The 13,829-nt window shown below is 36.0% G+C and overlaps 2 protein-coding genes across 2 annotated transcripts in view; one reads left to right on the top strand and one right to left on the bottom strand.

Moving 5' to 3' along the window:
- Positions 1-13,020, bottom strand: part of LOC119828761 (juvenile hormone esterase-like) — a 20,555-nt gene extending 7,535 nt beyond the window's left edge. The window contains exons 1-6 of the mRNA XM_038351004.1: positions 12,962-13,020; positions 6,231-6,388; positions 5,252-5,553; positions 2,607-2,819; positions 1,582-2,388; positions 1,226-1,382 (exon numbers count right to left, since the gene is read on the bottom strand). Of these exons, the coding sequence (XP_038206932.1) occupies positions 1,226-1,382; positions 1,582-2,388; positions 2,607-2,819; positions 5,252-5,553; positions 6,231-6,388; positions 12,962-13,010 (1,686 nt within the window). The 5' untranslated portion in view covers positions 13,011-13,020. The remainder of the gene's footprint in view (positions 1-1,225; positions 1,383-1,581; positions 2,389-2,606; positions 2,820-5,251; positions 5,554-6,230; positions 6,389-12,961) is intronic.
- Positions 1-13,829, top strand: part of LOC119828435 (serine/threonine-protein kinase D1) — a 51,307-nt gene that overhangs the window by 15,186 nt on the left and 22,292 nt on the right. The gene's annotated exons all lie outside the window — the stretch shown is intronic.

Raw genomic sequence — 13,829 nt, 5'->3', positions numbered from 1 at the left:
TTTGATAATTTAAATCCACTTTTTTAATTGTTTTTGCACTATTATTAATTTTAAATTGTAAAATACTCGAGAGCTGACAGTACTTTTATTCATACTACTTTAGACTTCATAGTACTTTTATTAAAATTAGGTGCGTCAGTGTTTATTCGTATTAATACAAAACCAGACATTTATCTGAATCTTCCGATATTTAGTTACTAGTTTTTATTTATTTCTCCAAACTATTTATATAAAATATTAGCCCCGTGTTTTTTAACTTTAACAGTTCAAATAGCTAACCTCAATCAATACACGGGTGGAATGAAAATCTTCAAAATCCGTTAATCCAGTTTACTTTTAACCCGGCTATCACGCGGGTAACGCCGCGGGTAACAGCTAGTATTTATAAATTGCATTAGGATAAATAACCAAACACTGCTACTGCTTCAACTATACTTTAATTTATAAAATTTTTCTTTTTATTATTTAAGTACTGCCAAAGAGTTTTTACTTAAAATAAGTTCACTGTACATTGTAAAAAAGCTAAAAAAAAAACTATTCTAACGTCTTACTTCAGTATCTTACTTACGCTAAATAATACGATGTTGTTCGACGCTTACAAAAGTTCCACTTAAAAATGTATATTTAATAGAAACTATTTATTTGTTTATTTCATAAGCCGTCTTCTACAGGTGTCCTTTACTTTATTAATTATACTTAATTGTTATAGCTATGGCGTATTAACAAGTGTTAACTTTGATACAATAATTGACTTGTTGTTCATATTGCACTAGCACCAGGCAGGTTTTATTCAAGTCTTAATGTTGTTAACTTTTCTGTTATACCTAGACTTTAATCTCATTCAATTATTACAACCCAAACACAATATCATGAATCAAATTTACAACATATATATATATATATTTTTATGCCGAAACTCAAAATTTCAATGATTTTAATCAAGTCTTTCGGTGGTTTTAAATTCCCATTCTCTGTTTAGTTCACTTTTTCATCACCATCATCTCTTTCTTGGCACGATAATCTGTACACTGAATGAATACAATCACGTATCCTAGCACACGCGAAAGATTACCTTAAATTACGACTTAAAACTATATTGAGACATTTTAAAGAGATCACAATCGAATTTTGTACAACACACCCAAACCTCCCTTCGAGTCTCCTAAGATAAATAAGCTCAAACAAACTGCATCATCACACAGTCACACAAACGCACGTCGTTTTAAGTTCTTAAACTCTCGAAGAATTTCACCATTTCATTCTGCTCCGGGCTAAGTTTCGTGATGAAGAATTTGGGTTCTTTGATATCCTGGTAAAAGAGACTCGGCATCTGGCTGACCGGTGGCCAGACGGTCACTTCGTATTGATCGCATACCGGATCGCTGGAAAGTTAAAATGCAATTATAAACTAAACTATAACAAACATACATATTTGAGATTTATGAACTATCCCCTTGACCTAGTAACCTATTGGTTTGTTTCCAAGCAAAATATTTTATCGACAGTGATATCATAAAAATTTATTGATGAGAATGTGTATCTGTCTTTTTGTAAAATAAAGTCCAAAGTTAAAACACTTACTTGCAACTATTGAAGTTTTGAATGAACCACGTCATCCATTCCACCATCGCTTGGTCCTCAGCTGATGGAGGATAGAAACCTTTTGCGTCTAACATCGAATTTGTGCGGAAGATAAAAGTCAAGTCCTCCACGTGGCCAGCTCCCTCGTATTTCAACCCTTTAGACTCCTTCATTACACTGAATTGTGCTTCGTACGAAAATTGATACAAGAACATGGGCGCTGCGTCCTTCATTGCTCTTCTTCTTTTTGCGAGTTCCAATGCTGGATATATATAGAACGTATCGGAACACGACTGAACATAATTGTCCATAGATACACCATCATTAAAATAACGCTTTTCAACCTTCTTCGCATATTCCATTGCCGTTTCTATCGGTACCTTATATATCAAATTTGGTGATAAAATAAGCAACGGGTTCTCTTTTATTTTAGCTAGGATGTCCAATTTTTCGAAATTCGGCCGGAACGTTTCGCACTCCGCGTCCGTGAATCCCACGATTAATGGTATATCCTTACCGACGCCTCTGTCGAGTAAAATTTCCGGGTCTTCGTCTAAAACGGTTGTCACCCCGTCGAATGGTGTTTCAACTACAGGCAGAAAAACAACGATGCCGAATTGGTCCTGCATTATTTGATTCACTTGCATGATATGCGCGAGAGGTAATCGAATGAGTTGTTCATGGATGTCCTCTGGGTTTGTGGAGTTGATGCCGAGTGAGGTCACGAAGAGGTTGCTGACGAATTGCGCGTATACCGGTGACGTCGTATAGAAGCTGGGGATTGCTGTACCGCTCATTATTAATGCCCTGAAATTCATAATTTTATCGATTACCAACTGGGCGAATATTATTTTAATTGGATAATTAAGATTAAATATTAAAATATTTGTACGTCTTGTTCCTTGCTACTGAATAGATAGATAGCATTTATAGATCTGACAAGTAGTGAAAAGCTATTTAGGCCTGCCTGATATTCCTTTCTGCATATAGTGATGAAAAATTCGGAAGATGTGTTAAATACGCACCTTGTAAACAACCCCTCCGCTGCCTTGGATAGAGTTAAGAGGTGTGCAATAGCTGCGCCAGCGCTTTGTCCGGCGATAGTGACGTCATCGGGGTTCCCCCCGAAGGCTCTCGCGTTCCTCCTCACCCACCGGAGGAGGGTGATGGTGTCCCGAAGACCGTTGTTACCAGGGACGCTTGAAGAATTGAGGGAGAGGAATCCGAAGACGTTCAGTCTGAAATTGATGAATTTAAAAATGGTCAAGCAGTCCAATGAACACTAAGTGGTCATTTGTTATGTGAGCTAAATTAAAACGAAGCGATAAATGAATAAGTCGGCGCACTAAGCATTGTATAAACGTTCTGCTCAGTTTTATTGCAAATTCCAATTTATCTAAGCTAATATGTAAAACGTTTGGCAGTTTACAGCAATCGTAAACTAGTAACAACATAACATCTCACGTTGTTTGTATTCATAATAGTCATACATGAAAATATTTAAAGTATTCTCAAGTTTCGGCAATTATTTGAAGTAAACTCTTGGTTAGTGTTTAAAGATTCGTAATGGGAAACGTTTGTTGTACAATAGTTGATCAACTTTGTTGCTAAACAAATGTTCAATATGAACACGGGGTTTAATATGCAACATTTAAATAAATGACGTCACAGCAGATTAAAGTGTCCTGATCCACATAATAATTGATTGCAAAATAGTTCTCTCTTTGGTTTTCAGACACAAGTTGTTTAACAATGTTTGGAATGCTCTTATCAATGGAAAAATTCTCAGGTATTTCGTCGTGGAAATTCAATTTTTACGCTGTATTCCAATTTTGTTTTGCGGTGATGTGATCACTCAAAAATGTGATTAACATAGACGCATATTATGTATATATATAAAAATCAATTGCTGTTCGTTAGTCTCGCTAAAACTCGGGAATGGCTGGGTCGTTTTTGATAATTTTGTCTTTGATGCATTCATAATAGTCCAGGGTAGGTTTAAAAGATAAAAAATACGGACAAAATGTTTCTAAAAAAGGTCAATGGCGTTGCGAAGTTCGCCGGGTCAACTAGTTATGTATAAAAATTTTAAAATTATTTTTTAAATCTCATGGAAACTAATGCCTTCCGTATTCCTAGATTAATGTTATACCAATATGTAAAAGAGGCGTTTATTACATATTTTGTTATTTAAGCGGTATAATTTAGCGTAGGTGACATAGAAAATTTCCATTGTCTTTACCGGTCTGCGTGGTGGGTATGTACATAAAATATTTTTTGCCTCAATCTGGATATTTTGTGCGAGATTTTTTGCTCGGAGAGTCAAATACGTGTAGCAAAAAGTTCGTTAACATGATTCTGTGTTAAAATTTATGAACGTCAAGGTCGGCTACCGGTATCCGCGGCACGTGTAACTCGATACAGGTCTGGCAAGATTTTAACAAAAATTTAGTGTATCCGATTTCCTATGTACGGTTTCGTCGCATGCCTACATTGTGTTTACATTCTGTATACGGTAATATGTTACAATGAATACTGAATATGAATCAAGCGAACTAAGCTAAAGAAAGCAACGTCTCTATACATATAGTAAATACCGTTTACTAATATTATAAATGCGAAAGTTTGTAAGGATATGTGTGTTTGTTGCTCTTTCACGCAAACTACTGAACCGAAAATTGGTACGTAGATAGCTGAACATCAGGTATAACATATAGGCAACTTTTTATCCCGATATCCCTACGGGATACGGACTTAAGCGGGTGAAACCGCGGGGCGCAGCTAATTAACTATATTTATGCCGTATTCAAGACGTCGACGATTACGTCGAAGATCTGTGATTGATAAGAAATTAGATCTAGACAAGAACTAATCGAAAATAACTTTCCAATGGATCGTCTGCGTTATCATCCTTATACAAGTCCACGTGCTAATTTTGTTTACAAACAAGCGATGACGTGTGTTCTTGGCCCACATCAGCTGCTTATCGGACTGATAGCGCCTTTATCGCTGCCCTTTATTCAATTCGAGAAGCAAGTCTTCAAATAGACGTGTCGAAACCGTATCGCAGTCGAGGAAGGTTAAGGTTGCTTATGATACAACATATCAGCATGGTGAATCTGATTGAATGAAGAGTCCTTAAAAAGATTTCAGGGTTCGGCAATTCCGAGATCCGATTCGATCAAGTCCCATTTGCACTATTTATCCAAAAGACTGATAAATATAGACTGTAGACAAACTAGTTAACCTCTAGCGAGCGAGTGAGCGCGTGCAACAAACAAAATCCCCAGGTCAAGTCCAAGATATTTCTGAGCTTTACGTAAAGCGAGATAATTGTTCGGATAACCTTTTACTCCGTGTTTGTTTACTCAGATACGAGGTATTAATATTCCTTACCGTCGATTACTTCATGATCTCTTAATTGGGATTTAAATTTATCAGCGTGCTGCAAATGCAATGATCAGTGAACGTGTTGCTTGATTCACAGATGTTTACTTCTTACGTAATTGCGTTTTCTGTTAGTGATAGATACTGTTCGTTGGGAGATCTCTCTTCGTTTGCACTTTGCGCTCGATATATGATAGTTAACGAGATAGGTTTTAACTGACGTGTATGGATGACCAACGTGTATTGAATATATGCAACTGTAGGTGAAATGCTGGCTTCTTACCTGTAGTTGAATGTGATGACGATCATTCCGCGACGAATCAGATACTCGGGGCCATGGAAATCGGTGTCACCAGATCCGAATGCGAAACCACCTCCATGCACGAACACAAATATTGGCAGACCCGTCTCTTCCGTACTAGGTGTTATGGCATTTATGGGCACGTGAACGTTGGCGTATATGCAGGCCTCGCTCATGTTCCTGGCCCTCACTAGACCACCGTAAAGCACGTCATGTTGCGGACATACGGGCCCCTCAACGGTCGCGTCATAATAGCCCTCCCAAGGGTCAAGCGGTTGCAGCTCCTGAAATAAAAGGAACATTTTCATATAGCGTAATAGATTTGCGGAAAGAAACACAAACTGCGTATCTACAATTTTGTCTGTATATTTGAATTTGTTTGACTTAGTTGCTCACACATGAAATTCTCTTCCTACATCAATTACCGATTAAATATCGCAATTAGACTCTAATTCAGTATAATCATAGCGAGAGTGAAACATGTGACCATTGTACTTGCTAATTGCACCCGTTTCATTTGCAGCAATTACCTCAATGTTTCCTTTTATTTCCAATTTCAATTACTTAATTCCTTGATGTGGATCTTTTTTCATCTGTTCGCTGATATCAATCTCCATGATTAAACTACTAACAGTGCTCTAGTCTCTAATCTTCTTGCAGAACACTTAATTTGGCGAAATAATTGTAGAAAAAAAAATTACGTTTAGGACTTTTATATAACTTATCTTAAGTTCAACGTAATTTCCAGAAAAAACTATAATTGTACTGTCTCAAAAGTTTAATTTCGCTTCAGTTGTTGAGAGGCTCCGTCGTAATACATACATAAATAATATGTGTATTATCAATTATATCTTATTTCCAAACATTGCCACAGCATCTTTAACGATCCATGCTCCACGGTAACACCTATATCTCCCGCTAGATAGGGCGGGTGCTAACCCACAGTATTGAGAAAGCCTACCTTGAACCTCAGCTCTTCAACCGGCTGTTTCGCATAGGGCACCCCTCGGAAACTCGCGTACGGCGTGAATTTATCAGCCCACCTCCTGGCTCCGCACACGTAGCCGGTGTCGATGCAGGCCTGCACGTCGCACCTCGTTGATCGGCCGCTGGTCAACGCTGGGGATAAGGATTATTCATTTATTCATCAGAATTATGTCGCAACTGATGGCCATTGTGTTCATACTCATTGTGACCTTGACTCGTGACCTTGATTGAGCTCTAGTGGGAGGAATTAAAAGATTTGAACAAAAGTGATGTTAGATGTAAAACGATGCTGATAGAAGTTTTTAAATAAGTAATATACACGGTTTATTTATAGTTTTATTTTGTGCACAACTGAAATTATGCTATGATTGAACAATATTGCTGGCTACTTTAGGAATCGCATAAAGTGATATTCAGCTATTTTAGAAAACCTTAACGACATGTATATCTCCGAGTAGTCTATGAATTTCTCACCACAATAGTGTAAACCGTATGAAAATAGATCGCGTAGTTTTTGAGTTTTAAGCACTTAAGGAGACTGACTGACGAATATGGCGGAACGCAACTATAAAATGTATGCGTTACATTTTTACGCAACGGCAAATAATGCAAAACATGCATGTGTGAGTGACTGATTTTATTACAATGTAACACGTTATTTTCATGATTGTATAATAACTCCTTACTATCTATATTTACAGTTAAGTACATGCATTCTCTACAAAATAACAGCGTTATCAGTTTGTGATGTACCTATGTATGGTAGATTTTGTTTTCTCTATAAGTGTTGTCCACATAAGTACCTAAGTAAACAACACTAAAACAACGCAGTAGTTGGTGACAATGTTTATCGCCCGAAACGGTGGGTGTTCGAGCCGTAAAAATGTACGAAATGTGGCTAGCAAAATACTAAATAGATTATCGTATAATATATAAATTGTCTATCAAATTGTTAATACTAAATTGTCTAAAAACTACAAGACTAGCATCGTTTCCGTTCCCGTGAAATTATCGTGATAAAAACTACCTACGTACTTTCTCAGGTTTCAATGCATATAGTCGAATGTGTTATATAGGTAGGGATTTTGATTGACATATATTTTGGTATCACATTGTGTTGTTTTTTTCTTGTGTATCACCGATTTAACGCCGTACTTATATATTAAACGATATTCTGTACAAATTTAACGACAATCATTCTATACATATTCATGAGACATTATAAAATAATGTTATTACAAGCGAGGTCGAAGCTCGTGTTTTTATTATATTTTTGCCAGTTTATAATATGTAAGTTGTAGGAAATGTATAACATATTTAAATGGAGCCGATTGACACGTGTCGGTATCTCTTAACCACATATATTATATTCATTGAATATTATAATATTATATTATTAAAACAAACCTGTTTAACTAGCTGACAAAATGAGATACAAAAAAAATGTATTATTATAAATATTTTTAGCACTTTTCTAATAGGCTTCCCTGTCTGTATATAATTTAACTATGTAGTAAATTAGGATTTTTTTTAAAGTATAGAAAAAATTTGGTCACGAGGCGGGATTCGAACACGCGTCTTTTTGTCATATTGTAGCAATTTTCTACCGAAAAATCCGGGTTCCGGGTTCGAAAGCCGCCTCGTGATCTTTTTTTTTTTATTCTTTCAAAATTTCTCATTTATGAAGCATTTCAAGGCAATAAAACAAAAAATAAATAAATATGTAGTCAATTTCACAAGCGTTTTCAATCAATGTCCTTACAAAGTATATAATTTGTTTAACAGAAAATGCACCGTGCACTGCAACTGCTGCCGAAATTCAATTCACCCGATTTGTTATTTTTTGACGCGAGGGACGTGACGTAAATCGTGATTTTTTTATCATCTACTTGATTAATGAAGTGATGTAGGAACAAGTGGATATTTCCACGATTTTTGTTTAAGATACAAATGGGAATCTAGCAGTGATAAGGCTCAAATTATATAATACAAAGTCGTTATGCCCTAGCGTTAGTTGGTAAGAAAAATGTAATTGTACTAATTTGAAAGTTTAATAGAGATTTATTTATTTATTAACAAGCTTTCCACCCGCGGTTTCGTTCGCTTGTTAAAAGAAAATGTAGCGGCCGTTGCTGTGGAATTTTCAGCATAAAACCTCTCCTATGCCCCTTCACGGGCCTCAAACTATCTATATCAATTTTATCAATCAAATTTATACAAATCAGTTCAAATGTTTAAGCGTGGTGAAAAGACAGAAGCAGTTTGACTTGTCATAACATTTTCTACAGATAAGTGCCGACAAGAAACTGTAGTAAAAGAAAACCATAGTAACTATCATATTTATAAAATTTATGGAGATTTTGATTAAGATACATGTTACACAGGTGCGCAAGATGTGAGCTCATGTGCGATCTATATGGAGAACAACCTTCCCACACGTAGGATGAGCGTAGGCCAACGCTACGAAATGCGTAGCACTTTTATATCTTTCTTATTACGTTTGATAGAGCAAAGAAAGGAGAAAAAAGATGTGGCTTCTATTCGTGATTAAATTAGTTTTTATTATTTTTAAAGTAGCTATCGAAAATAAAGTCGTGTTTACGGATTGGCTGCGAGAATAATACAAGTTAGTGATCAACCTTCTGGATTCTTTTCGATCGCAAATCAAACATTCCGTGACACTTACATATCCCGTAATATCTACTGTTCTAAACCTACAGACCTGGAAGTTAATGACGTTTGTGTCAAAAGTTTTGTTATCATGCACGCCTTTTTTGTTGATCGTACAATCAATTTATATTCATGATTTATTTTTATGATGAACAGTGATTTTTTTTTGCTGACTTTACCTTATGAAAAATTTTATATATTTTCAAACGACCTCAAAAAAGTAGGAGGTTATCAATAATAACGCTGCGAACATACGCAATAACAAAACTCAATCTGTACACCGAGGGGCCAAACGTATGATGAATAAGTCAGTCAGTCACAGTAACTAATTAAACGTCACGTAACAACGATCAAGATAGTACGGTCCGAGAGACAAACGAAATTTTTACACGTGCCGATGACAGCGCGACCGTATCTATGCGAGATTAATTGTGTCGGCGGTCAAGCGTGAGCGCTCGTTGCGGTGGGTATTTTTACGGAGCCGGTGACGGTAGGTATACATGTTTTTAAAATCTATACATAATTGTAGATAGGGTGAATGTAATTTATTTGTTTGACGTGCTCTTTGTTGAGTTTACACGTCACGACGTGGATACATTTTTTATATGTAAAGAGAGATATGTCGAACGGTTAATTGAAGTGTAGCCTTAATTCCTAGTGTGGGAGCAAGAGATCTTAATCTATATGGTAACATAGTTTTTTATTAAATAAAAAAAATATATTCGATTGCAATTAAATCATACTTCGCATAAAATTATGACTAAAAAAACCATCTTTTTAATAGATATTTTAATAACTATCGCAAATAAGATGAACATGCGCAAACGCACGATTAGTTTCCAGCCGACAAGCGCGATCGCATACAGGTTGGCAGCCGTGACCCCGCGCTGCACCTACCTGCGGACAGACTGCCGACTTGCTTTTGTTCCTGTTGCGCCCGCGCCGTCTGTGCGCCAGTCTAGACTTTTGTACAATATTAACAAGTTTTGAGCGACAGTTGATCCGCAATGTTGCTGGAAAGTTTGTCTTATCGTGCACTAGGTGTGTCCCGCGGTTTTACACAATAAATAGGCCGTCTAACACTGAAAGAATTTTTTAAATCGGACCAGTACTTCCTTAGATTAGCGCGTTCAACCAAACAAACTCTTTATATAGAGCTTTATAAGATTTGTAAAGATTTCTCCGCTGTTCGCCGCGTGACTCGATATATTGGAAGGGTATAAGAAAAGGGTGTTCAAACATTTAACAATCCCAAAACTATGATAAATTTTGAAAGAATCGAAAAAAATCGATCACGAGGCGAGATTCGAACCCACGTCTTTTTGCCAAACCGTAGCAACGCCTAGCCTCTTGGCCAACCGTGATCCCGCATCAGTAATCAAATTTCTTCTACTCTTTCGGTTTTTATAAATGATATTATTTTCTATTCTTTCAAAATTTATCATTTATAAAGCATTTCAATGCTATAAAACTAAAAATTTAACCCAAAAACTATAAAACGGATCATCTATTCCTTTTTCCTTCTTCCTTCCACCCCCTTTATGTCCCCTGTCCTCTCTAACAGGCAACTTAACGACGTAACACCATAAGGAGACTTAATTGTATACATAAATGTTTGTTTGAGGTTGTTAGGTACGTCCATGGAGCAGAGCTACTGCTCGCTTGCCCTCCAATAACATGGAAAACTTCCGAGTTTAATATTTTAACTTCGACTGATCAAGGTTTAATCTGGTCAATTGAATTCATTTACACATAGATAAATTTCCCAACACAGCTGAACCACATTAAAGTTATCTTTAAAGAGTCCTATTCATAAATGACGTCACACGAATATTGAGACCTTTTTTTGGTCTTCTTTTTTAGTTCTGGAGTTATGATATTCATAGGTTGTTAACATTTTCATACAAAGACCTACTAATATTTTAAATGCGAAAGTAACTCTGGCTGCCTGTCTGTCTGTTACGCTTTCACGCCTAAACCGATTTTGATGAAATTTGGTATGAAGACGTATCTGAAATCGTTTTAGGTCTAGACCTTGATAAAGACTATATAAGGCTTACCAAGTCGCGCGATGTAACCTAATAATCCCACGCGGGCGCAGCCGCGGTCGGAATGCTAGTTTTTTATATATTTGGCGAACAGTAAATCATGGAAATCCAATTATCTGATACATTAATCAGTTTACAAGGAAGTTACATTGACAAACAATTTATAATGAGATATGATTAATAAATATTAATTAATTATATTAAATTCAATCTCTATCAGGATAACCGTCGCTTTACCTACACGTATTCCTATGTAGGAGATTAACTGGTACCTACTTTCATGTATAGAACGGTCGCGATATCGCCTTTATGCATTTGTTAAATATCAATCGGTTTTACCCGCGTAAGTCTGTATCCCGTAGGAATATCGGGACATAAAGTTGCCTATGCGCTATTCCAGTTGTCCAGCTGTCTACGTACCAAATTTCATTGCAATCGATTCAGTTGTTTTTGCGTAAAAGAGTAACAAACATACACACATCCTTACAAACTTTCACATTTATAATATTAGTAGGATTAATAGGATAACTCTCATTGGCCTGTGTCCCAGAAGTGGGAACGTATACGGGCTGATGATGATGAAATATCAATAAATATATCCGATACGTAACTTGATTTAATTATTATTATTTAATTAATAACTTAAGTTCACCAACAGGTGGATAACTTTATTATTCGCATTATGCAAATTTAACCCATTAGTATCAAATGTAGCATTTTAACTGGTTCAAATAAAGCGCGTTCAAAGTCGCTTCAAAGTTGTCATAACTTAAAAGAAACTTAACTACGGAAAACACTGTTAAGCTACTAAGGTAACCAACATATGTTAAGGAAGGAATTCTTTCTACGTGTAGAGTTTAAAACTAATTTTCATCTTACGTGACATTAGATTGTAACGTAAATGGAGTTGAAAATGCTTTAGCAACCAGTTCGCGCGTGTCGCCCGACGCGATTTAATAAAAGTCATTATCCGAAACACGTAATTAGATTACAATTATCGCGTATGAATATATTACGCGTATTTTTATATAAATAATAAGATAAATAAACACAAGTACACGATCAAACGATTCGGCTGTGTTAATTGACCAGTCATTGACCTTACACTGGCTAACAATGACACGGAATGAGAAATAAACAAACAAAACTTACAAATTGTATGTAATTGTATACCAATTATTGCAAGTTGTCGCTCGGGCCTGGTATACGAAGATATTATAAAAAATATACAACAAGTTTAATTACATAAATCTATACTAATAATAAAAAAAGGAAAGATTTATATTATGTTTGTAATGTTTTCATATAAAAACACCGGGCCGATTTCAAAAATTCACCATTTGAAAGCTGTAGCTTAACTGACTGATATAAGTCATATTATATGTACCATGGCCGAAGCAGGAGCGAACAGCTAGTGTAGAATAAAATGCGTGTATAATTTATAGGTGAGATTATTTTCGAAGGAAATATAATATTTAATAATGAGAGGAAAATTAATATAAATTTTGACTGACTAGTGTAGTAGACAGATAGTTATTTCAGACGCAAAAATCTTAATTAAATTGTTATAAAATTAAAAGGTTAAAATTCTTCTTTATATTATTTACTCCAAAATTCTATTTAATTAAGTATTAAAATATTTAAATGAATATTAGTATTATTCATGAGAAAAATCGTCAGAATTAAATTGAAATAGAAGTGATTGAATGAATGCCTTAAAATACCATTCTTTTTTGTTCACTGGATAATTAGAGCAGATTCTTTACAACACCTTTCCAATACTTGTGAAACATTAACATGTACAAAGTTTATATAGTTATTTGCACGGTTGTTTTATCCAAAATTACAAATGATTTCTGAAAAACGATGAAATTTCGTCACTTGATCATTTCATATATACGTTTTACCCACATCCCTGTAGCAAAAAGCTAATTATATGTGTGTGTATGATAATTCGATCGGCAAATAAAAGGTTTATCGAACTCACCGATGGTAGCGCACAGCGCGACGAACACGCTAGTCACATACCGCGACATCGTCACTCACTGGCCGGCGGCGGCGGCCGCCTCCTATATATACACGGCGGGGATACCGCGCGGATACGCTTTGTGCCGTCGCGATGGTGCCTCACAGAGGGTTTCGGGTGCTCAGAAATTTGGCTGCGTGCGATGGGGAGAGACGGGGGTAGTTTAAAAAAGTAGTGTAATTCACACGATTTATATGTTTCGAAAAGGTTTGAGTAAGGCGATGTTGGCAGTTTTCTAATTGATTATTTCGTTTGATCGATCGATTAATATTATAGTTAACGCTTGCTAGAAGTATTCCCGCTAGTTGTAAACCGCGGCGTCACTCACTTGGTACTCGGGTGAAAAGAAGCCTATGTACTAATCCAGACTATAATTTATCCCTGTACCATATTTCATACAGATACGATATACTGTTTTCTCGTGAAAGAAACATCCATACATACAGAAGAATTTCACACTAATAATTTAGTAGGATATGCCTCTTAATCATGGGATCGAAACAAAGTTCTGATACTTAATCTATCAAACTGCTATGTTATTGAAATCTTATTAACCCCTTACTGAAATCTCATACAATTTCAATGGCCCCGTACAATACTTAGATGCCACATTAGTCGATATAACTTAAACGCATCCAAAATCCGGCACCATTGTAGCCTTATCAGTTCCAGACCGCATTGTCCTTTGCGGAGCTAAAATTAACTTATTGTTGTCTCCTGGTGGAGTTATTTATTACATTTCAAGTGAACGCATCGGGGCTTTCCTTTGTGACAATTCGCCATTGTTTTCGGATATAAATAAAAGCCCGAAATCTCCAAATTCACTTGC

Source organism: Zerene cesonia, chromosome 8 (genome assembly GCF_012273895.1).
Source record: "Zerene cesonia ecotype Mississippi chromosome 8, Zerene_cesonia_1.1, whole genome shotgun sequence".
Lineage (NCBI taxonomy): Eukaryota > Metazoa > Arthropoda > Insecta > Lepidoptera > Pieridae > Zerene > Zerene cesonia.
The sequence above is the reverse complement of the archived record's forward strand: the minus strand, read 5'-3'. Positions and strand labels throughout refer to the sequence as shown.